The sequence below is a fragment of the Calidris pugnax genome, unplaced genomic scaffold, assembly GCF_001431845.1.
Source record: "Calidris pugnax isolate Ruff unplaced genomic scaffold, ASM143184v1 scaffold317, whole genome shotgun sequence".
In the NCBI taxonomy this organism is placed as follows: Eukaryota; Metazoa; Chordata; class Aves; order Charadriiformes; family Scolopacidae; genus Calidris; species Calidris pugnax.
The window spans coordinates 551,746-576,739 of NW_015091111.1; the positions used below are offsets into that span (position 1 = coordinate 551,746).

The 24,994-nt window shown below is 41.1% G+C and overlaps 1 protein-coding gene across 6 annotated transcripts in view; it reads right to left on the minus strand.

Moving 5' to 3' along the window:
• ZNF462 (zinc finger protein 462) overlaps positions 1–24,994 on the minus strand; it is a 90,525-nt gene that overhangs the window by 3,437 nt on the left and 62,094 nt on the right. For all 6 annotated transcript variants that reach the window (XM_014958123.1, XM_014958122.1, XM_014958120.1 and 3 more), the window contains 4 exons: positions 13,413–13,677; positions 11,101–11,237; positions 5,915–6,138; positions 3,402–3,534 (listed from right to left, as the gene is read on the minus strand). In XM_014958123.1, the coding sequence (XP_014813609.1) occupies positions 3,402–3,534; positions 5,915–6,138; positions 11,101–11,237; positions 13,413–13,677 (759 nt within the window). The remainder of the gene's footprint in view (positions 1–3,401; positions 3,535–5,914; positions 6,139–11,100; positions 11,238–13,412; positions 13,678–24,994) is intronic.

A 24,994-nucleotide genomic window follows, 5' to 3' on the forward strand; every position in this document is an offset into this window, starting at 1 on the left:
TTTTTCCTTCCAGGTCAATGTACTTTCTACTATCCTTCACCAGCATCCAAGCACTCCCTTCCTTTCCCATTGAAGATACCAGTTCATCTCTTCCTGTTCACATGGGCAATAGCCCTTCTTTCGTCCACTGTCCAGCAGCCCCATTTGGAGAAGAAACACATTCTTTCCTGCACCTTCAGTATTGCACATAGCAGCCTGAAGTCAGACTGGAGAATTCAGACAGCTGTTTGACTCACAGGAAGAAATCCTGATTCTGCCAAAGTCACAGACTTCAGAAGGTTCAGACAGCATTTGCTTCCAGATACTCGGAGCACACAGAGGCAGTCTCAGCAAATCACACTTCCTGCTAACACCACAAAGGCTAGAATTGTCACTAGCACCCAAGTGGCGTACAGGATTACACAGTCTGATGTGGTTTGAAAGCTGTGACAGCATTAGCTGCTGTGACAGGCTATATTTAAAACCATAGGTCTGGTCCTCTGCTAACAGGGCAAACCATTTCTGTGTTAGAACTACCTTCTGAAAATCCATAGGGAGATGTCAGCATGCAACTTGGCATCCAACCACACCTTCAGCTCCTTCTCACTAGAACACTTTTCAAAAGTGTACCTTGCATTTTGCACCTTACAGTGGTAATCCACAACTTGTCTAGAAAAATACAGTCAGGAAAACTGGATCTTTTCTAAATACCCTTGCTGTACTAGGCATAAAGGTTTTCTGCATTTTTTACCTATTTTGATATAATATATTACAAATCACAGAATCACAGAATCACAGAATTGTGGTGGTTGGAAGGGACCTCAGAGATCATCGAGTCCAACCACAAAAAAAAAACAAAAAACAAAAAACAAACAAACAAACAAACAAAAACAAACAAACAAAAACCCAAACCAAAACAAAACAAAAAACAAAAAAACCCAAACAAACCACCACACCACCTAAACACACAACAACAACCAAACCAAAAATCCATCACCCACCCACTCAGCAGCCCACGACAAACCAATAATCTTGGGCACTAGAGCATGCCCTGAAGAACCATGTCTACACGTTTCTTAAATACCTCCAGGGATGGTGACTCCACCACGTCCCTGGGCAGCCCATTCCAATGCCTGACAACCCTTTCAGTAAAGAAATGTTTCCTAATATCTAACCTGAATTTCCCCTGGCATAATTTGAAGCCATTGCCCCTTGTCCTATCATCTGTAACTTGGGAGAAGAGACCGACCCCCGTCTCTCTACAGCTTCCTTTCAGGTACTTGTACAGAGCGATAAGGTCTCCCCTCAGTCTCCTCTTCCCCAGACTGAACAACCCCAGCTCCCTCAGCCTCTCCTCGTAAGACTTGTGCTCCAGACCCCTCACCAAATGGTAACAGATTAAAAAGGAATAAAAATCCAACAGTGAAACGTTGACCCTACTGGCCAGTCAGGGAAGAACAGCGGCAAACCAAACTTGGAAATACATATTTTATTTTTTTTTTTTAACTGGTCATCTGTACAACCATGCAGAAATCATTTTAGCCAGTCACAGACAAAAACACCCACAGACACAGGTGAAAGAAGTACAAGATAAAAATTAGAATTACTAAGACACTACCCCTTGCTTAACTATTGATCACATGAAACATGGGGATAACAGTTATCTATTATCCCTTCAAATTTTGATCTCCAGCACAGAAGGCGATATTTTCACATTTTCCTCATCTAACCTAAGCCAATTTTAACAATGAACTTCACCTTGGGCTGTTCCCCTCCCCGTGGAGCATTTACAGGGATTTGTAAGACTTGGCAGTTAGCACCTTCTTCTTGGTCTAGATACCATGGCTTCCAAGGTCACTTCAGCACCTGTGCCTGTATGTAATGCTAAGGTAATCCTCATAAGGACACCATGACTCTTCATCCCCTGCTAGCTGTGGGTCTATACAAAACATTAATCAGCCTGCTACATCTGCAGCTGAGGTGAACTGGTCCTTTAGTCAAATCATTACACAAATCATTGTTCCAGCCATGAAGCTCTGAGGGGCAAAGCTGTCCCCAAACAGACACCCAAGCACAAATCCACATGAGTTACTCATGTTGAACTTTGAAGTGTACATGGAACAAACATCACTTTAGTTCCTCCTCTGATTTTTCCACTGCTCTACCTAGGATCTTGTGACGGATACTTTTCATTAAATCATAAATGGTTCTCTATCCAACTTGTTTCCTTTCTCATTTAAATAAAAGCTATCACTAACCAAACTTGAAATGAGTGCTAGAGGTAAGCACAGACCGGATTTATGCTGCAGGGACACTAAACAAAAGCCAAGATGCCAATATCTTGCTATTAAAAGGTAAAAAAACATGATCGGAGTCCCTCTTCTTTCTGTAAACAACCTGTGAATCCAGAAAGTGAAATTTTTCAAGGTCTGAAAAGATGTAGAAAGACACATTTTTTGTGAACAGCTCCTGAGTGAGTGTGAAAGGTGAAGATTTAGGAGGAACAAGGTAAATGCAGTGGCGTACCTTTATTTACAGTACACAAAACTAACTGCTAACTGCAGCCGTCAGCATTAGGAGAGTGACAGACCCCAGGAACCTGACATTCGGACCTCACAGGACCAAAGATGTTAGAGAGCTGTGAACATCCTGCATTTCACTGATGAGCTGTGCGCCAGAGCAGAATAGCAACACACAGTTTACACCAGATACCGCAATAACCTGTCTTTCATGGGGGAAGGTTGTTGGAAGGAAGGGACAAGAAATCCTTAGCTCTGTTTACAGAGAATTTACTTTTTCCCTGCTGATCTAACTTTGACCAAACCAATAGCATTAGCAAGCACATAGCCTAGCCTTACTGAAGTCAGTGGGATTAGTCTTAGATAGCAATAGGCACATATTTAAATACGTAATAGTACAGGTGAGGCATGGACCTACCCTGACTCCAGAGCTGCCAATTGCAGAAACAGCAAGAGGACTGTTGACAAGGAATGCTGGACACAGAGTTAATAACAGCCCATAAAAAAGTTTGGCCATGACACCTTCATCCCTAGCTTGAACAATGCCAAGTGAAAAGCTGAAAATTGGTTGCCAAACCAGAAAATCTGACAGACCTCTAAAATACGTAGTTTTCCAAGCCCCTATAGATGTTATCTGCATGGGCAGATAAGTCACAGACGCTATCTGTGTTTTCTCATAGTACATATTTCAACAGACAGAAAACTTGTAATAAGGATTAGAAACATGAGATTCCCACAGGAGCAGTGTCTTCACAAAAGCCCCATTCTGCTTCTGCTGGCACGCCTGCATGGCTCTACAGGAATGTGCTGTAGAGTCAACAGCTGACCTTGCTTGGTAAGACTGGTGGGGCACGTTGCAGGGCCAAAAAAAAAACCACCAACAAACAAAAACATTGCACTGACCTCTCTCTTCAGTCTTGGGGCTTAACTCATCTTCTTTTTCTTCTTCATCACTGCTGGAGCTCTCTGTTTTCCCCTTCATTTGTTCCAACTGGTCCAAGTTAACCCGTCCAACCAGTTCAAAATTCCGACTCACCTTTGAAAGAAACACTTTTGTCAGCAATCAGCACAAGCTACTCAGAAAAATCATCACATATGCAAAACAAAATCGACTACACTCCAGAACCTATTCATCTTTAGGTGGCATAGAGCCACCTAATCAAATTAATACTAATTTCTTTTCAGTGATAGTGATTTTTCTTTCGCTGTTATTTCTGCATTTCTCATTTTTGGTTTTCAAAAATTAATGACATTCAGTAACCCCCCTTGATTTCTTCCTGGTTTTGATGTATTAAAACAAATAAAAAAATCAAAGAAATGCAAACCACTGTAAGTTGTATCCTCTTTTTATGGGACCATTCAACCGCTGCGATCAAACGCTGCTATTGCACATCACACTGGAGGAAAATTATTTGTGACTGGTTCATTCAGCTTCATGCATGAAAGGCTGGGTTCTTTACTAAGCACATGGCTGCTGTGTGCCACATACACTTTCACTCATTAATAACAGATTAATTTTCATTATGAAAGGCTGCAAAGTGCTTTGCAAACTGATATACAGACTATAATGGGAACACTTCACCCAGCAGTCAAATTCAGCTAACCCTAGGGTGAAATGCACCAGCTACTTAACAGCTCACAGCAGCAGTATGAAAGGAGCAGCTCAGGGCACAGAAGTCAGGAACTCCACCACATCCAACAGAAACAGCAGAGAAGTAGATTTACAGTAGAGGCGGAGAGTGTGGAGCGTGACCAGGACACCAGGACTAATACTTGTTGGATGACAAGCGCCCTCTGAGCTCATTGATCACTGCTGGGAAGGATTTTGGATTCATCTTTCATGCAAAGAGGCAGCCTCCAGCAGCACAGGCACTGAGCCACACAGCCAGAAAGGATGGAGAAGGAAGAATGAGAGCAGTGCAACACCTCCTGCAAGATATTGAATGAAATATCAACGCCCACTGACTATTTTTTATCCCTCTGCGGGAAAGGGAACGTGAATGAACTTAAGGAGCATGTAAATTAGACCGTAGTATACCTCCAAGTAGAAAACTGTACTAGAGGCAGTGCTGTGCAGATTCCTAGCACTACTCTATACAGACAGCCATAACAAGCTTCTCTGACTTAACATGTTACCCACTGAGATTTAAACAAATACCACCACATGCAAGGGACATAATTCAACTAAACTCATGCACAAGAACTCTTCAAGGTGCAATATATCATTTGGGTATCTGAGCTCAGAACTTTGACACAAATTGGCAAGATATAAATTGCCAAAGAAATATGGGGAAAAGATACTCTAAGCTACTGGCACCATCACTGCAGGTCCAGATTGAAAGGGAGAGCTAAGCAAGGGAATAATCTTCCCAGCTTGATGCACTGTGTCAAAAGAATAGGGAACAGTGCCTCTTGGATATGCCAGGCACCTTGCTGTGACGACTAGGACACATGCAGCATCTCACCTACTTTGTGAATTGCAGAAGACTCTCCAGAAGTAATTAAGAAGAGGTAAGTATAGAAGGCCAACATAAGTTTACAGAGTTTGTTTTTATAAGACAGACGTCTGCTGCTAATACTGTCAATATAAATGTATTTGACAGTAAGGAAAGGGTTATTCAGTCAATGAAGCAGGAGTGAATTTTTAATGAGGACCTGGGCAGCTCAGCTCCAACAGGTGGAGGCATATAGTCGTCTCCCCTAGAAATATGATAAGGAGGCACTCTAACAAACACTCCAGAACATATCTCAATTCTAGAATTTAAGTGTTTCTCAGCTACACAGTTCAGAGTTACAGAAATTCAAAGCTAACTGTCTGTGGAAAGCCTCTAATGACTTCTCAAAGACTGGATCAGGTCTGCACTCAGGGACTCCACAAACTCCAAAGCAGTCTTAACTTAGGACCTGGTTATACTTGTTGTTTATCTTTCCCTTGTTAAATGTAAACGGAGATGTATTGCTCTCTTTGTTATTAAAATATGCATGGCATGTCAGACTGCTGAAGCAGCCAGAGCAATCTTATGTTTGGAATCTCCTGCCTTTTAGAGAGGCTGAATGACACAGCCTAAATATTCTTTCACAACCCTCTTTTTTTTTTTTTTTTTAAATATATTTAAATAAACTTAGCATACATGCCTTTTCCAGGTAACTGTACTGTGGATACAACAGTCTGCCAATTCTGGTCAATCTGAACAGCTTTAGAAAACCTCAATTTTAAGTTTCTAAAGAAAAAAAGAAGTAATAGAAAACAGAGGAAGTGAAGCCCGACATGGGAGGGGTTACTTTCCATATGCGAGGATGGAGAGAAGAAAACCCCAACCAATGGCAAGTTGGCTACTCAGAGATGACATGCAAGTAAACTAATACAGCATTTGCAAAGAGTACATTGATACAAATTAAAACTATTTGGATGTTACCTTATGCTCATCTCGAAGGTGAGCGTCCAGCTCCTCTGTGTGTTTGGTCTCATAGTAGCAGAGTTGGCATTTGTAAGGTTTCAGTTCATTGTGCTTCTCTATGTGCTGCTGCAAGCTCTCATCACTGGAGCAGGTAAAGGTACACTTATCACAGCGGAAAACAACTCCTTGCAAGTATTTTGACAGCTTGGAACGGCAGACTTCAATGGGAACAACCCGCTCTTCTGTAGGGACAGGACAACATTCACTTAAATTTTATGAAATACCAAGACCACCTGTTAACAGCTTGGGCACTATCACCCACACAACTAATAGGCTCAGCTATAGGGGAGCTAAGCTGGACTGACACAAAAGGCACAAGGTAAAAATTCTTCTGCAGTGACAGGGCTAATCCTCCAAGGGTACAAATCCAGGTGTCCTTACAAATGTAACTGCTTATTGGATGAAGAGGATGGGAATGGAGGTTTTGGGACAAATGAGACTCCACTTGTGAGGCAGAGTAATAAAAGAAGAATAAAATACCAGCCATATAATTACAGTGACCAGAAGTCCATTTTGGTTCAGTACTTGACAACAGCCAGGAACGGCTACTAGAAATGTAATAAACAAGGAAGCAGCAAGGTGTTGCCCAATACATCACTCTGCTGGCTTTATAGGAGCTAGTATCCTCATCACCATCACATCTAAAGCTACACTTGGCGATCTGAGAGGGTAACCAAGGCAGGATGTTTTCCTGGAAGAGGCTGTACAGTTTTCAGCCAGGGGCAGAAACTTCCTAACCCATCCCCAGCTTTCAGAAAGCTCAGACTCAAAATCTGCACACATCATGTCATATTTCCTGCAGTTCAGATCATGGAAACAGGTATGTACTGAAATGCTCTTGCTGAGTTTTTAAACTCTCCACTTCTCAAAGAAAGCATGACATTTAACAGAGCAGCAATTAATTTGAGTCATTGGACAAAGCCAGACTCTGATGTGCGTAACACACATCCTTGAGTTCCCAGAGCCGTGTGCATAAGGGAAACCCCAAATTTGACCTTTCAGCTGAGAGTCACCAGAAGATCCTCATCATGGGCTTTTGTTACTCAACTGGCCTTTTGAACTACCACACTGAAATTTAGTATTCCTCTCCTTATGAACTCCTTATGAACTGCAGATTAAAGGAGGAGTTTGATCATCCTCATGGTCTTTAACGACAGGTTAAAATAAGCAAACAAAAACCCCAGGCCTGAATCTCAGATGGTAAAGTCAAGTGAAGTTTTCAAAAAGATAAATACTAATCAAAATATTTGAAAATTCCCTTTTTCCCTATCACCTGGCACAGATTAAAAAAAAACTAAAACATGGGATGGTATAAAACTTTTTATCTACCAGTCTGGAGTAATGCAGCGCTCCCTAATTCACATCAACAAAACCTATTCTCTCACAACCACACACACACTCCCCAAATCAAAGGCAGCACAATAACATGAGAAAAGCAAAATAAACACAACATCAATTCTAACCTGAAGGATTTCACTTTCAGGGGATGATATAAAACTTTTACATGATGTATTCATGTCAGTGAGCTTCGTCCAAGCAGTAATTTTGGAACCTGCAGGGTTATTTGCATCCAGAACCTCACATTTTGTAAGGGATGTTCTCATTTCCAGCTTGCCCTGACAAAGCTTTATTTATTTTATTACTCATTTAGCACTTATCATACCTGGGCAACTCACAAAATTACAACAAACCATAAAGCCCCATACACAAATTGAAAGAGGTAGCTTCTTTATCCATGTGTAGACTTCAAAGTTCAGCAGCCTTTAAACAAAGGCTACTGTACATGCATCACAAAAAGATGTCCTGAATTGTGAGACAATTTAGTGAAAGGTGTAATAAAAAACAGCAACAAAATAAACATCTAAAAAGCATCACCTTGGTTTAATAAATCCAATCCTTCCATTAGACTGAAATTTTCAGTCTAACTGTAATGCAGATCAGAGATTAAACTGAAAGGCCATTAATGCACTAGGTATTTGCACTACAGTAACTCAAAGCAGACATACATTTTTTTGCTCAAGGCATAAAAAAGCCCATGGCTCTATCAGTCCTTGGTTAAAAGGAAAAAATCTTTACTCAGCAACACTCCACGGCATATATAAGTTATTTCCTTCCCTTAAAGGTAAAGCAACTACAAACAAAACAGCCCTACTATCTAGACATGGACCAATTATTGGTCATGTTTGGCATTTGAAAATATGCAATTTTGCCTGCAAATCCAAGCTATAGTCACAGAACACATTGCATTTGCATTCCAGTAGCCAAAAGCAAGCACAGCACAAGGGTTCTGCATGTATCAGTGAAGCTGTGTATACAACAAATAATGCCAGGAACAACCACATGCAAGGAACCAGGATATGTAGAAATGAAGCCTTTGAGGACATAGATGAATTTGAAAATTTGACTTTTTTATCTTGAAGTTACTATTCAAGAGAAACGGATGTGATTGCTATTAAATAGAAGAACAAACCAGAAAGAGAATAAAATGATCCCTAAAAGAAGAGAAAAATAATACTCCAAGGATTTTAAAGTAGACCCAATAGTGATCTCAGTAAGTTGCATTTAGCCCTAGAAAAACACCAATGTGTTTCAAAATGCGTGATGGGAATGCTACTGGAAGGGATAATGAAAACTAATTGCATTGTCCAGACTAAATTAAAGGCCCACACCTCTGCTGGCCAAGGAGCAAGAGTTCACTGACTCCTCCGTGTCTCCTCTCCAGGCTTGCCTGTCAAAAAGGCCAGGAAGAACTTGAGAGCCAAACTTCTTCTCTTCACCTGCCTGCATAGCAGCCTCTAGGCTTCTCAGTCCCCTGGTACAGGCCACCTGTAGTGCTCCATCTGTGCTAACAGAAGGGATGGCGAATCGCTTTTACACTGATGAGGAATAGGTGATACATGGAAGAACGCTCTTGGAGGCTTCCTGTTTGCCATCATTTTTAATGAAAAGCAAATTCCTTGCCTAATTTTTTCTCACTAGGCATTCAGCCTTCTATCTGGAAATGCTCTGGCCCTGTAAAACTCAGGTTCTGCAGCCACTCATTAAGAGGCAAATATACTCTCCATTTTAAGCACATGCTGCTTCATGAAGTGTTAGAGATGCAGCAACTTGGAAGTAATGCAAGAGTCACGCATCCGTAAGCATGTCTTTTTACACAGGGGAAACATTAACTATGAAATGGATCAAATCCTTCACTCTTGATTTTACACACTGCACCACTCCATCTACCTCAAAAACTGATTTTCTTGAACCAAAGCTCAAAGCTCTCCTCTTGTTTTACCAATGCAATGGCTATAAAAAAAGGAAGACTAGTGCAGACTACATTTACCATTGCTCAGTCTCTCTTTCAGTGCATGTTAAATCTTGTCAAAATTGTCTGCTGCCACACAATTAAACACAATGGTAGAGGATTTTTCAGCTGGATATATGAACCAGAAAGAACTTTAAGGAAGGCCATTACTTCCTATATTACCTGGATGCTTGATGCCATAGAAAACCCTTGTCCCTCCCTCAATGGCCTCTGAGATTTTTTTATCAGCTAATATGATATTTGCATTAAAACTTCTCTTACTTTGTTTTACCTCTCCCAGTGCTCTAGTGGGTGTATTGTATCATGATGTGCTATCAGCTTTGTTTCAGCAGCACAAAGGCTCGGGGTTGGTCTGTGTAACTGAAGCAACAGCTCTACAAAAGATCCAGTGCATCACTTATCCAGGAGGTAACCACTTAAAACTGGTCAGAAACAGCTCTGTACAGGCAGTGTAACTGCTTGAGCTCATGAAGTGCTCTTCCACTTCCACAGCAGGACATTCCCAGCATCAAGTCCATGCATGATGGAAAATACCCTAACTAAGCCCACCAAGATCTCCCTCAGCCTGTCTATCTGCGTTTTAAAGGTCTGGCAGTGTACACTGGAGCCCTGGCACAGCACAAACCATAGAATACCTTGGCAGCACTTGGAACTCCACGGTACCCTGCAACAGGGTTTAACTAAGCCCTCTTCTCCTCTAAAGTGAGCTAATTCTGGGCTATGCACTGAAGCTGATCAAAATCCTGACACAGCAACACCTTCAAAGACAGTAAGTAAAAGTTAAAGCACCTGCCAAATTCCTCTAACCAAATAAGGCAGCTTTGTAAAATGCTTCCTGAATCACTGACAGGTCATTTTTCCCAGATGTTCCCTCAGAATAGCCCTGCTAGCAGATAGAAATTTGTATGAACTCTGCCAACCTCACTGCTTTGGTACAAGCAGGACTTTAAGCTACCAACACTGAAAAGTGGTATGTTACAAGGAATTACGATAGTGCTTGTCACACCAGGATCTCCTCCAGGAAAAAAGATGGCATGCAAAACTTGTGTTTGCTCACCACCAATACCCTACTGTGAAACTCTGCCCAACCTGCAAGCAGGCAGAGTGCCATCCCAACACATGGGTTTGGATTTCGGCAGCCAACAGACCATCTACAAGCATCAAGTGTGATAGCTATGGGCAGGAATCCCAGCCCAGGGAGCCCAAACAGCTGTCTCTTCTGAGCTAGCAAGCCTGCAGTTAATAGAATATAGAAATCCCTAATCACACTTTTAGCTGGCTTAAAAATGAAGGGAGAGGTGAAGATAGGAAAGGAGTCTTAAATTAAAAAAAATAATTATAATTCTTGTTTTGATTCTAAGAACGCTGACCAGAAAAAAAATCAAGCAAGTAATCAAGGGTTATTTTGGGGCCTCTATGATTAGTTGATCCACCCTGTCACAGAGTTTATGATAACAAGGACATAAGCAGGAAACAACTCTGTCCTAGATCAGAGTTGTAAATTAGGGCAACTCTTGCTGAACAGTTTGTTGTTGATGTTTGATGACTGTTAACCTCTCTAGAGGAAAAGCTTAAAAACAATTTTAAACGTGCCCTGTTTCAGTAGCGGCTAACTTTGAATTTTACAGGAAATAAATAAGATGCATCATTTAGAAGTGAAAGAAAAGATACTCAAGGGCTGATGACTTATTCAACGTACTTGTCCTCACGTACAGAGACGGGAAAATTTAATGATGTACAGAGATGGAAAAAATTCATGAAACCAGTCTGAAAGACAAGGGCATTGTTCAGCATTCCCCTCATCAGATACAGACACATACAGGGATATTGTTACCTCTGTGCAGAACTATATGGTCAATCATGTTGCGTTTATATTTGGTGTGATATAGGCAAAGAGGACAGCGAAGGTCTTTGGGTCCTTCCTCAGGAACTGCGGAATGCCCAGCTTCCACGTGCATAGTAAAAGCAGATCTGTGAAACGGGAGGGAGAGATGGAAGCAGTCAGAAGAGGTGTGCAGGGAACGATGAAGTGTCACAGCTCTATAAGGGACGTGTCATGTAAAATGGCACAGATACCACTCAGCCTTGTCTTCACAGTGCTGCACGGCATTTCAGCAGGGCTACTCACATGAGTAACACATGAGCAGAGTTATTTGCAGGCTTGTATCCTCAAGTAACAAACACTGGTTCTGACAAGATACTCTTTTGCATAGGTTGCTCTATAGGCATATTGCTATAGTTATGATAGCAAAAGAATTCCCGTCTTTCATACTCATTATTTGTCTTCAGACTGAAAGATTCAGTGTACTTTCTCTAATAATGATTAAATTTTTAGCAAGTTGAACAAAATCTATCAACTGTGGTGGAGGTTCAGACAGACTTATTTCTGGAGGCAGATAATATCCTTAACCACCTGTGTCTTTCTAGGACAAGCCCAAAGTCAGGTAAAATTTAGATTCAGGATTCAAAACAGACTTGTGTTCACAATGAGTTTGGCACTGAGTAGGTAAGTTTTAGAGCATCACCTATAAGCATCTGAAAACCCAAGGCTAAGAATACTCTACTGATTAACATGGAGGGATGAATGAATTCTCCACAGTAATTTTGAACAAAATATTCATGCTGCCATTATATTGGCTGCATACTTAAAAGTTGCAAGAAACATGCATACAGAGGAAATAAACTTAACACCTATCTTACCACAAGCTCAACACTGAAATGAGAAGTGCCTGTAAAGTTGGGGCACTTGGTAATTTTTTCCTAAAGCAGCATTAAAGCCAGCAAAAGCTAAGGAGCTTGCCACATTGAACTAGAGTTAGAAGTCTCTTTGGTGTTCTTCAAGACGATTAGCTTGAACACAGAGCAACTTACTAACACAACTGGCTTTGGGCCTCATCCAGTGATCACTGAATCCTACAGGCATATTTCTGCCAACTTCAGGGAGTGCTTTCATCATTTAAGTTTCTATGGTGAGTGAAGAGGGGATTTGTATGGGGTTCCCCTCCCACATGACTTTTTTTTTAAAGAGACAAAACATGCCGTGCTTCTAAAAGAAGCAAGACTTAATCCCTGAATATTTGAGATACCACATGAAAGAACACTACTCCCCTATTCAACTATGAATGTGTTTAAATGCTGCTTGATTTAAGATTATTTCATTTCATCCAGGTAGAAGAAAATGGTACTCGCGAGATACAAACAGACTAAATGGACCTGGCAATTGCTGGTAATCTTTAAGACAGATAGCAATCAGGATATAAAGCACAAGCAGCAAATTATACCACAGAGGCAGCAAGGAGCTGAAGCAACAGAAGCTAGAGACATGAAACTAGAGGTTGTTCTTGGGTGGATTCTCTCAGGTTTGTGCTCAACAATTTCTTCAACAGAACTCCTCCCCTTTATCCAGTCACACTGCTTACTGTCCTCAGTCTCCTAAAAACTTAACAAGTCTGAGACCTCAAATGTCAGCTGAGGGCACTGTCCTCAGCGGTCCAGCATATCAGGAGGAAATGATGAGCACCACAGGTGCATAGGCCTTTTTTTTCCCTTATGGAACAGCAGCTAAAAACACGCACTCAGAGAAACACACACAGCACCAAATTTTTAAAATTTGGACATCTAATTGGATTATCTGAAATGTCTCTGTAAGCTATCAGAAATGCTAGAGAATGCTTTGCATTTCAGCTAGAAAGATGGTGGAGGAAATAAAATTACATGAGAGGTTTCTTCAGAATGGTGATGTAAATTCTCCTGTCTCCCTAGGACATTTGATTGTCCCATGCTTTATGCTGGTTGCAGCACAAAATGACCTTATTTTTGTGCAGAAAATTTTCACACATGAGCCCTCTAATTGCCTAGGCTGAGGAAAAAGTACTACCTGTACCATTTCCTCCAGCAAATAAAAACTACTGCAAGGACTTATTGTGCTTTCGTCTGAAGCAGATGGTACCGGCTGTTGTAGGAGAGAGGAAAATGGATTACATGGATGCTGCTGTGATTTGGCATGGCATTTCCTATGTTCCTCTCCCTGGTCAGCAGTGGCCATGTTTCTGTTAGCTAGAGCCAGCTCTCAAAGACCTCAGAAGTCTTTTCAAGTGCTAAAGAACCCCTTATGAGTTCAGTTTATCTGTTTTGCACAGTACTTACTTAAAGCCTGTATAAAAGGAACAATCTTTGCACTTGAAGAGTTTTTTCCCTCCGTGCTTGTCACGGTAATGACGGCGAATGCTCTGTATGTAACCCGAGGAGAATTCACAAAATTCACAGTTAAGGATGGCTTCCATTTTTTCCACTCCTGCAGCACTCCCGGAAAGTGGGATTGGGCTGATGTTGTTGTTGTTCCTGGCCAAAGCTGCAGACTGGTAGTGGTTCAACTGCTGCTGAACATCAGGAGGCTCAGAGTATGAAGAGTCTGTACAGAAACAGAGGGAAGTTGTTATTCCAGGTGGATCAACAGATCTAAAAAGTTTTGAGGCCTGCTCCAGCACCTATTGGCTTTTAGAGGCAGTCAATCAACATGTTAGTTATGAAATTATTAAGAAAAAGAGGTGTAGCACTCTTAATCTAATGTAATGTGTACACTACAATTTAAAAGGTGATCAGCATAAATTATGCTTTTTAGATCTGATTTAGGGAGGGGAGAAGTGACAGTTTTAAATCAGAAGTAGTCTGAAAAGAAATCTGGTTTAAGACACTTTTAATTTGTGAAGGTAAGCAAATTAATCATACTGCCAAGTGTTTATGTGCTTGGTGCATATATCAGACCAGATCCTCTCAAATATTTCATGCCAGATTACATTATGAAGATCTGGCACAGGAAACATAAATAGCCTACCTAAAGAAGGGGGGAAAAAAAAAAAATAATTATATGCTTCCCTACTCATTCATGAAATTATTTAAGAAACCCACATCAAAAGATAACTTTAGTGAAACGATACAATTTTGTGACATTTGAAGCAGTCTCCACAAAGGTAAATTCACATTCTCCTAGCTGATGATGTTTGAAATGAAGTCATCATTGGAAAAAAAAGATATTTAAGCATAAATTCCAGTAAGTCAAACTTGTAAATCACATTTTCTTAGAAGCTGCCAAGTTTTGGTATATGAGAAAGAGACCACTTTCTAGAGATGTATCTGTATAGATGCATCCCCTCTACAACCCAGAACTCCGTCACGCTATTTTAATAGCATGTGGAGAAACACAGGCCAGAGATGTCTTAGTACTGAAACTGAAAGCTATAATACTTGGACCTGAAAAAAAAGGAGGGGGGAAGCATGGTGTTGAATATTTCCCAACACAGTTTGAATGTGGAGGTTAGGAATTCATCTGCTTTGTCCTATATAACCCACAGCTGCCCATGAATGGTACAAATGAAAGCAGATGAATAAAGCACACATGAATTTCAGCGTAACTTTTCAGGAAAGAAGACAAAAGGCTCTTTTCTTAAGCTTTCTGGAAGAAGGGGGGAAAAGGCAAGGGGAGGAGGAGAAGGAGGGAAGTCAGAATACAAACCGTACCAGCCACCTCCTGCTTTGGTGGGTACTTCATTTTCCAAAGCTTAATGCCCCGAGGCTGGATATGTAGGAATTCTCTAGCAGACATACTTGTGGGAACTTAACACCATCCATTCTAACCAATTAGTACAGAGAAACAAAAGGCAAACAGGCCTATACAGCACTCAGTGTGGGGAACTTCTCCACCTGTCTTCAAAAGAGAAAACTGCTTGCTTTCTTTTCTCACCACAGAAAGGGGTTATATGTGCCCAAGAAATGAAAAGGAAACTAACAACAAGCAAAAAACCAAACATGCAAAAAAATCACAAGCAGGAGATAAATGTCTCTGGGCTCCCTGGCTTCGTCACCAGGTGTACAGCAAAGAGAAAGGCAGAGACATGAAAGACTCTGGTAGAATGAATGAAACGTTTTTGTTTTTCCTGTCCAAGACTCATGAACTGAGGCTGGATTACAATGCAGCATTTATCACATCTTGTTTTGACCACATCTACAGCAGCTTTGCTCACCATGAAGGCCCACAGTGAGCTCCACTCATTCAAATCTCAAGACTTTCTTTTCCTTGTGTCTGAAATAGGCTCCCTCACTTCATTTTCTTTGGCTCAGGACAGGCTTGAGTAGCTGCAAATCTCTGCAAAAGTCTCTTCTCTCTCAAAGGCAGCAACTACGTGCTTGCCCTCTTTTGGAACAGGGCCTTGAGGTCCAAAAGAATGCATGGTTCAGAGCAGATTTGCTGACTTGTGTATCTGCAACCTAGTGTCTGGGCTACTGGGTTCAATGCTTCTCAAAGCTCAAAACAGATTTCCTGATAAGTACATGACAGCCTAAAAAAAGTTCATAGTACTGGAAGCAGTTCTTTTTGTATGTGCACTGGTCAAATTACTTGTAGAGTACTGATTAAAGTCTAGTTTGTAGCTTACTGTTCCCTTCCTCAGGAAGAAGGGATCAAAAATTTACATCACATCATCAAGGTTCCTAGCCAAAGCCTCAGTGATATCCACTGCTAAGAAAGTTACAGATTTTAAAAAATATTATTTTCAGAACAAGGAAATTTTGCTGTTGTTTGGAAGATCTACTATACTTCAGTTTCCGCTTCCCCTATCATCTGGTGTCTATTACTCCAGCTTTGGAACTTTCAATCGGATACTGGAATCCAGTATGGAAACTGGAATCTGGAATATGAAAACTGCAAAAGTAGATGTCTATTACCACAGGAAAAAAGTACACAAAGTAGCTTTCCTTGTCATCAGCAATAGCCAAAAGCAAATTCTACCCTTAATATTTGAATTCTTACTTTCTTTCAACCAGATTCATGCTGGTCACCTCACAATTTCTAGTATATTGCTCCATTACAATTAATGTATGATATTTACAGAAAACAAAACGAAAGCCTTCTGAAGAGCTTATACAGAGTCTTACATTTTAACAATGGTAGCAACGGTCCCTAGTTCTGCTTGTGTATTCATCCCCTTTTCCCTTGCCAAACGCTTTCATTATTTTGCAGTCCTTTTGGAGTGCAAGATTTAGCACTTCCTGAAGAAAAACACCCAGGATTAACACATGTGTATAGGGCTTCTGTTGGTTTCTGAGAATCAGCTTGCCAGACAGCTATCCTAGCATGCAGGTGCAACCCAGCTCCACCAGGAACACTTCGGACAGAGTCCAAAGCTGACTAAAGGCATAGGAGGTTTTCCACCGACTTCAGTAAACCACACTTTTTCATGCCCACTCCAAGACCAGTGAAGGCAGTGGAAAGATAGCAACTGACTTGCATTTGCTTCCAAACACATTTTAGCACACAGCACTGAATGAATAAGAAACAGATTATGGATTGCGGTTTTGGATTTTTTAATTTATTTTTTAAAAGCAGCACCTGAAAGGACTATAGAGGCAAATCCACAGCCAAAAAACAACAGCACTGCCTTAAACTAGCAGAGCACTTCTGCATGGGAACCTCCTCTGTTTCTGCTGGAAGAGTGGCCCGATGTTCTGAACAGCTCTGCATGTACTTCAGTGCTGGGCTGACTTAAAATGTTGATCACGTATTATAAGAGCCTTAGCATTTACACGAGCCTTGAGCTGCTGTGCACCAAATGGCTGGACACCTTTCAGGATGGCTGAATGTACGAGTGAAGAATGAAGGAGGAAGAGAGCAGAGCCTTCCCCTCAGAACTGACCAACAGTTGAACCATGGATGTACACAATGCAAATTCCACCTCAGTCTTCTTCCTGCACCCCACATACAAAGGGTTGGGAGCACTCCAGGAAAGTGTTAACAACTTTGGCCTGGAGCAGGAAGACGGTCTAGCCATCCATGTCTGAAAAAAGTAAAATGGCCTTAGAAGCCTACATCAAAGTCTGAAAGCAGACGAAAGACATTAAAATAAGCAAAGGGAAAAGCTACAGAAATTTGTATTAAGTAATGTAAAACACAAAGGCAAAGAGAAAACTTGAAGGGCAAGAAAATGAAGAAAAATGAAACACCAGGAAGTACCGATTACATGTTAAGGAAAAAAATTGGCATTTTTTTCTTTGAACAGCCTCAAGGCAGCACAAGAAAATAGAGGATGTTCATATATGCAATGCAAGGAAAGAAATCAAAATACTTAGCCCTGATGAATTTAAAACAATCAATCAAACAAAAAAAAGCCCACACCAAAACCACTGAGATTCACTTTTAGAAGCAATTTTCTCCAAAATGAGTGGAAGGACTTCACCATGCAACTCTAAAAGCCAGGTAAAAGCATGAGATGATCTGACATAAAAGGAAGGACACCTACAGTTATGCCAAGAGGCAAAAATTAACAGTAATAGATGTAGTAAAAAATGGAAGAACAGGAGAGAGGGTGCAAATCTTCATTTTGAGATTCCACATCTAGCTACAGACTACCTGCACAGGAAGAATAACAAAGCTAACAAATAAGAGTAATCCCTGCCAGTACATGTCAATCTGAAAGATCACAGAATCTACCCTCACTATACAACAACATTCTCATATCCAAATGCAGAAATGAGTAGTTAAAAGGAAAGCACCAGGAATGACTGTCCACATGGTGCCCCATCTACACAGCCCTATCTAAGCTACTCATGAGTGCTGGTAATCTTAAGTAAGCCTCATAGTGTTCTTGCACAGGGTGAAGAGAGATGGCATTTCCAGAGTGCCTAAACCACTTAAACGTATGGCAAGTGATGTTGCCACCCTGAAAACTTTATTCAGAGTACAAACCCAAAGACTGTCACAGTGTTTCTATCAACAATACTGAAAGATACTACCTCATCCAAAAAAGCATTCACAGTTTCCACTAGAACGCAATATAAGGCAATCATGAAAATGCTGTTTGGTACACACCTGCATACCTTGGGATCATACCCTGGGGGAAAACATACAATGAAAATCCACCACAGAAGCAAAATGAAAATCCAAGTTTTCGTGGATCCCCTGCAATATGTAACATGTTGCAGATACCTAAAAGAAGAAAAACTTGGGATCTTTTCAGAATTAAAAAAATAACTAAATATTCTGATCCAGCTATATAAATTTACTCAGAAATTAAGTTCTCATTATTTGTAGGTATTTTCAGAGCTATCGATAAGCACACAACAGCAAGACACACCAAACAACAACAGACCAGAAAAACACCTTGACATGTATAAATAAGAGACACTGAGCAGCATTTTAGAAACCAGAGAAAAAAGTACATATAAAAGGAAAGAAACCAAACAATTGCTTCATCCTTTTAGGGTGAACAGAAGTAGACACATCTGATACAAATATTTTCATGCCTGCACAATGAGGGTTAAGGATGGAAGGAGAAACACCGCTCAGGAAAAGCAACTGTTTTGAGTACATTGGAAAGCGAGCTAATAATTGAGTAGCTCAATGACCAGCAGGAGACAGTAGGAGATAAATATGAAGACACTACACTTTCCTGGTAAATCCAGCAGAAACATCAACCAAAGTCAAAAGAGATTAGCATTTGTATGACAAATTAAATTGGGGAAGAGGATGTTTGGCTCCTGAGATAAGAAAAAAACCAAAGAGAATGTATAAATAACAGAAAGTGCTTCAAAACACTTTGGGGGGTGGGGGAGGAGGCAACTTAGTAACAATACAGGCCTAGGACATTACAGATCCTTAAGACGAAGTCCTAAAGAGACTAAAAGGAAAATACTTGGAATGCTATTCAGTTTTCTCTGAAATCATTCACATAAAGAGATTTCCCTGAAGAATGACGGAGAAATTCCAAGGAATTAAGAAAAGTAGCAGACAAATGGTTTCATCTGGATAGAAACGTATTTGTGAAACCAAGTCAAGATGTAATACTATACCAAAAAATACCAGCAAACACAAAATGTATGGCCAAAAGCATGGATGATTGAACTAACAATAATAATTATTTAAAAAGGCATAAGATAAGGCTAAGAGTGGAACCTATGAGATTTAGGAATATAATCCCTTCTGAAATTCAATGCAACTCAAAATTGCCTGCTCACTGAGTAGTAGGATAGCATATAATCATAAATGGCAACAGCTTGAAAAGTGGGAAGGTGGCAAAGCAGGGTGTCATACAAAGATTGTCAAGACTACACACATTTGTTCACTTTATGCCATGCAGCACTGACCTGGAAGGAAGAATACGTAGGAGGGTGAAATGTTCTGGCAATAAATTAAGCTGAGGGGAGGGGAAGATAGAAGAGACTGAGATTCAGAGGGATGCAACAAAACATTCATGAAGAAGCATGGGGAAGCACACAGTATGAGGAATTTTTATTCACTGCATGTTTAAAAGCAGAATATGAACCTACTTTGCTACCTAAATTCTGGTTTTTACTACAGAACCTTTATGTTGCTAGGATGTTGCTGGACAAGATGTAACAGAATCATATGTTGTATCCCTGTTCACACACTCCAGAAGACAAAAAGAAAAGAGAAATCATAGAGAAAAGAAAATAAAGCCCTGAAATAAAACTGCCATTTAAATACCAAAACACAAAAATCTTGTTGGAGGAGTTTATTTCAGCATTATCTGTAATAGGATTGGTTTTGGACCACCTTTTGTGAGAAAAATACCTATACGTCTAAGGCTCAGAAGAGGGCAACCAGAAGACACATGGACTATGCAATCTTGCTTATTCAAAAGAGGTAAAAAAACTATATCCATGCTTCTTTATAATTTTGGATTTCTTTTGGAGTTATGTGTACACCTATCTCTGAATGGAAGTGAGACAGGACATGTGCTATGCAGCTTCTTGCACTATATCAAAATAATTTCAAAGGGACATAAATTTCATCCAAGTAAGAAGAAAATAATGATTTTGTCATCTGAGTTCCTTTACACAAAGCAAGTCTCATACTGCTGCCTATTGAGGAATCTGGGGAGTTTCATAGTTGAGATCAAGGAGAGAGTGGCCATAATACTCTGTTAAGATGATGCAAAGGAGAGCAGTAGGAATTTTATAAAACTTAGGTAGGAGCAACGTAATTGATGAAATAAGTTATACCATATTATTTCCATCAGAAAAGAAGGATCAGATCAAGAGCTTCCCACAGTCTCCTGTTTTTGAGTATCCAACACTTCCAGGATATCCTGTTAGCATCAGCTTTCAAGATGGGCACAACATGATCATGAACACTGCCTGAATCATTACCCTGCTCTGGTAATGCTGTGATTCAGAAGGATCAGTTTTAGGGGGCAGGAGACACTTCATGTAGCCATTTAATTTCTAGTTATCCCTTCTTTTCATCCATCCTACCCACAACAAGATTTCTTTCCTGGCTTCAATTTAACTTTCCTTCAGTTCTTTAGGTGACTTGACCACTTACTAGTCACATTTAGGCTGGACACAAACCTCTAATGAAAAACTACACTCTTTCAGTTGCTGCTGTTATCACCATTGCAACATCAGTGCCAAGCCTCTACAGCTTTCTAACCCCACCAGTTGCTTTCCCCATTGCCATTTTCCCTTACAGCACAGAGATGGTATGTTGGGAGTGCATCTTTTTTCTCTTCCTCTGGCATTTGTGATATTTCACCTCAGTTTATCCACTACCTTTTCTTTAAAGAACATTTCAGGGTGAGAATCTGCTTATACTAGGTCAACGTTTCAAACTGTTGGTCATATTTCAACCCTATGTTCTTATAATTTTGTTATTCAAGGAATAAATTTCCTTGAATTAACATCTAAATACAGGGTGGCAATCAAAACCAAGACTACTGCTACATGTCAAACTTTGGGATCTCCAGATGCTTACCTATTTCCATAAAATGCATAAAATAAAAAGTTCTGTAGCTGTTCCTTATTCTGTTGAGCTAAACTCAAACCTCATAAATGGGAGTGCACTTACAGAAGAGAGGAACACAGACCTAACGTTAGCAAGACATTGATCTGCTATAAGAACCTGGCAACAGGTTCTTTTCTGAATTTACAAAGATTTTCTACTTAGCTGATTCTTCACTTAGACAATAATCTATTGACGGATTTTATTTTATTTTTTGCACTGGTAGCCAAACCATCCTCATGCTATTATATTCCATGACTTAATTCCCATTTTTAAGGGCAGTTAATCAGGTATTTTTCAGGAGTACTCCACATTTCCTTCTCTATTGCTCTGGCCCTTGAAGTATTTGTATTATTACATACACATTGGCACAAACACACATGCGGCTGTCACCTAAATGCTCACTTGCCTCTAAGCTTCAATTGAAGAGAGGAAAGAAATCCAGCTTTATCAAGTGCTGCATTTTTGCATTCTGCTTTAAAACTGGCTCTAAAATTACAGTGACAATATATGGGTACTGAGGAGCCACTCTAATCATAGAACTCAGGAACTTGTAATTTGTTCTGGAGACCTTCGGCATACACCTTGACATCAGTATTGTTATTACTGCCAACAGAAAGGCCTCATCTCTGTCACCAGCTCTGAGTGACTGCAGACCACTTTGGGCAGTATTTTCAAACATTGGTACCAAAATGTAGTAACAAAGTCCCTTAAAGAAGAAATAAAACCAACTACTTAAACGTCAAACTTCGGTCTGTGAACTACACGTCCATTTCAAGAGAACCAAAATGAGCAAAGAGTTTTACCTCTATATCAAGCACCAAATCCCTCCAGCGAGTTCTACATCAATAGAAAGTAACTGGAGTCTTGGGGGATAGGGAGAATGTCAGTTAGCTTACACAAGAATGCTACTAACATGTGGGAACGATAGCCTGCAGAAACGCTCTCTTGCACAGCATTGGTCAAGTCATATCACATATCCCTTCACAGCAATAGCATCCTTTTTACTTTGTATAGTGTGATCACAAATTCCAGGGACAGCAGTAGTATGTGACGGCTGAAAGAGCATCACCTGCCATTTTTGTCCCCTATCCTGAACATAAAAATCATCGCCAAAATTCAAAGCCTCAGGGGGGAAAAAAAAAGCCACAACAATAGTCTAGATATGCTTCTTTCCACCGTGGTTGCATCAGGTCATTTCCATCTGCACAGAAGGAATCCAGAAGATGTTTCTTCCTTCATTTTTTACTTGATCCACCCAAACAACTTATGCTGTCTTCTCCTTACCCCAGGCAAGTCTTTCAGTTATCACATCAGTCCCATTGCAGCAGTCTGGCCAAATCCATACAAAGACTGGCAGCAACCTTCTCCCAGCTGCGTAAGTTCCTGTCTCCATCCTGTTGAATCTCAATTTTGCCTTTACCCATTCAGTTCAAGCACAAAAAGCTCAGGACCAGAAAAGAGCACAATGAACAGCAAGTTGACACCCCCCTGAGCACAGCCAATGACAGAATAAACATCTCTCTCTGTTCCACTAGCCACAAAACTGTTCTCAACACACTGTAGGAAAAGGCCAAAAGCCAAACAACTATACAGCAGTGGAAGAGAGCTGCAGAGAACAAGGTCACCCCCAGTGCCCTAGGTCCTTGAAACAGTGAGGAGTTTGTTCAGTAAACTTGGAGGTGAACAAGCCCTCCACTTGTTCCACCAGTCCCTGCCAATCTGATGCAAGAGGAAAGTTCCCATCTGATCCAACATCTGATAATTAGTTTAACGCTGATCACAAGAAGTAAGACACACCAACAAGTACCGGAGAGTTTTAACAGGCACTGGCAGGCAGTGTGGCCACTGGCAGCACCTCTGGGAAGGAAAGATAGGCAAAGTCTGAGGAGAAAACAGGAACTCATTCTAGGTTAGAGAAAGAAAGAACACAGCGCGGAGTGCCGGGGGGTGGGTGGGGTGGGGAGGTGGATGTGGTGTGGAAAGCAGCCTCCAAGAAAGATGGGTTAATGTGATACTTCAGAGTGAGGAGATGCATGTAGCATCACTCTTACAGGGCACTAAAACGGGCAGAACAAGTAGACAGCTCTTTGCAGCTGACTGTAATTACAAAATCAGACGCACGTTCTGCTCTGCACTACGCAGATTACCATCTTGCATCCTGAACATGGATGCTATCCTTCCAACTCACCTTGCAATTAAAGCAAGCAGGTATTGAAGCTTTGCCTGAATTTGCCCTGTAGTGACTTCTATTTCTCTGCCTCCCCAGTCAAACAGTTGAATAAAAAGGTCTCAAACTTCAAAACAAAACAAAAAAACCACAACCACCAAAAAAATAAAAACCAAACAACAAACCCCAAACAAAATACAAAGAAAAAGCTATTCTGCTCCAATACAAGGTTTCTGGGCCTCCTCTTGTTCTGGTAAGTACATGAAACTGCCTTAGCAAGTGTGCTAAAGACTCTCTGCAGCCCTCAAGATTTCATCTGTCAAGGGGCACAGAAGACACACATCCCGATTATGTGTTATCCACTTTGAAAAAGTGTACAGAAGAGATTTACATTTCTTGAACAACAGTCCCAGAAACAGGACTCAGTCAAGCAGTTTTGTACCCAGCATAGCTCTGGCAAAGCAAGCAGATGTATTTGTATTTCAGTTTCTAGATGAGGCAAAGTTCTTTTCCACTGGCAAAGGCTAAAGTTCACAAAAAGCTGGAACAGGGCACTGGGTGTTTCACTTAGCAGTTTTCAACGCATTTCCTGCTGCAAGTAATTAAATTTAATGAAGATGTTGACATACCATGTACAAGGGAACTCAAAAAAATCCTCTAGTCCTGACCCTGCATGTGTTTTGTGATGTGAGCTGGTATTATCGATAGATCCTGTTTGGTTTGCACAACAGTGAAAAGCATGACTATTGAGCTTCAAGGCACGCAAAAAGTGTGCTGCTTTCTTGTCATGGTTTGGGCCAGATTGGCCAATGAAAATGACAGACGCTCTCCCCCTACCACCCAGAATCATAGAATGATATAACGGTTAGAGCTGGAAGGGACCTTAAAGATCATCGAGTTCCAACCCCCCTGCCATGGGCAGGGACACCTCCCGCTAGACCAGGATGCTCAAAGCCCCATCCAGCCTGGTCTTGAAAACTTCCAGGGATGGGGCATCCACAACTTCTCTGGACAACCTGTTCCAGTGCCTCACCACCCTCACGGTAAAGAATTTCTTCCTAATATCTAATCTAAATCTCCCCTCTTTCAGTTTAAAACCATTACCTCTCCATCCTATCACTACATTCCCTGATAAAGAGTCCCTCTGAATCTCTCCTGTAGGCCCCCTTCAGGTACTGGAAGGCCATTATAAGGTCTCCCTGGAGCCTTCTTTTCTCCAGGCTGAAAAACCTCACTCTCAGCCTGTCTTCATAGGGTGCTTCAGCCCTCTTATCATTTTCACGGCTCTCCGCTGGACCTGTTCCAACAGGTCCATGTCCTTCTTGTGTTGAGGACTCCAAAGCTGGACACAGTATTCTGGGTGAGGTCTCACCAGAGCAGAGGAACAAAACCACTCCCCTTGACCTGCTGGCCCTGCTTCTTTTGATGCAGCTCAGGATGCAGTTGGCTTTCTGGGCTGCCAGCGCACACTGCCGGCTCATGTTGAGCTTCTCATCCACGAGCACTCCCAAGTCCTTCTCCTCAGGGCTGCTCTCCACTCATTGTCTGCCCAGCCTGTATTTATGCCTGGGATTGCGATGTCCCAGGTGCAGGACCCCGCACTCAGCTTGGCTGAACTTCATAAGACTTGCACGGGCCCACCTCTCAAGCCTGTTCAGGTCCCTCTGGATGGCATCCCTTCCCTCCAGCATGTTGACCGCACCACACAGCTTGGTGTCTTCAGCAAACCTGCTGAAGGGTGCACTCCATCCCACTATCCACATCAGC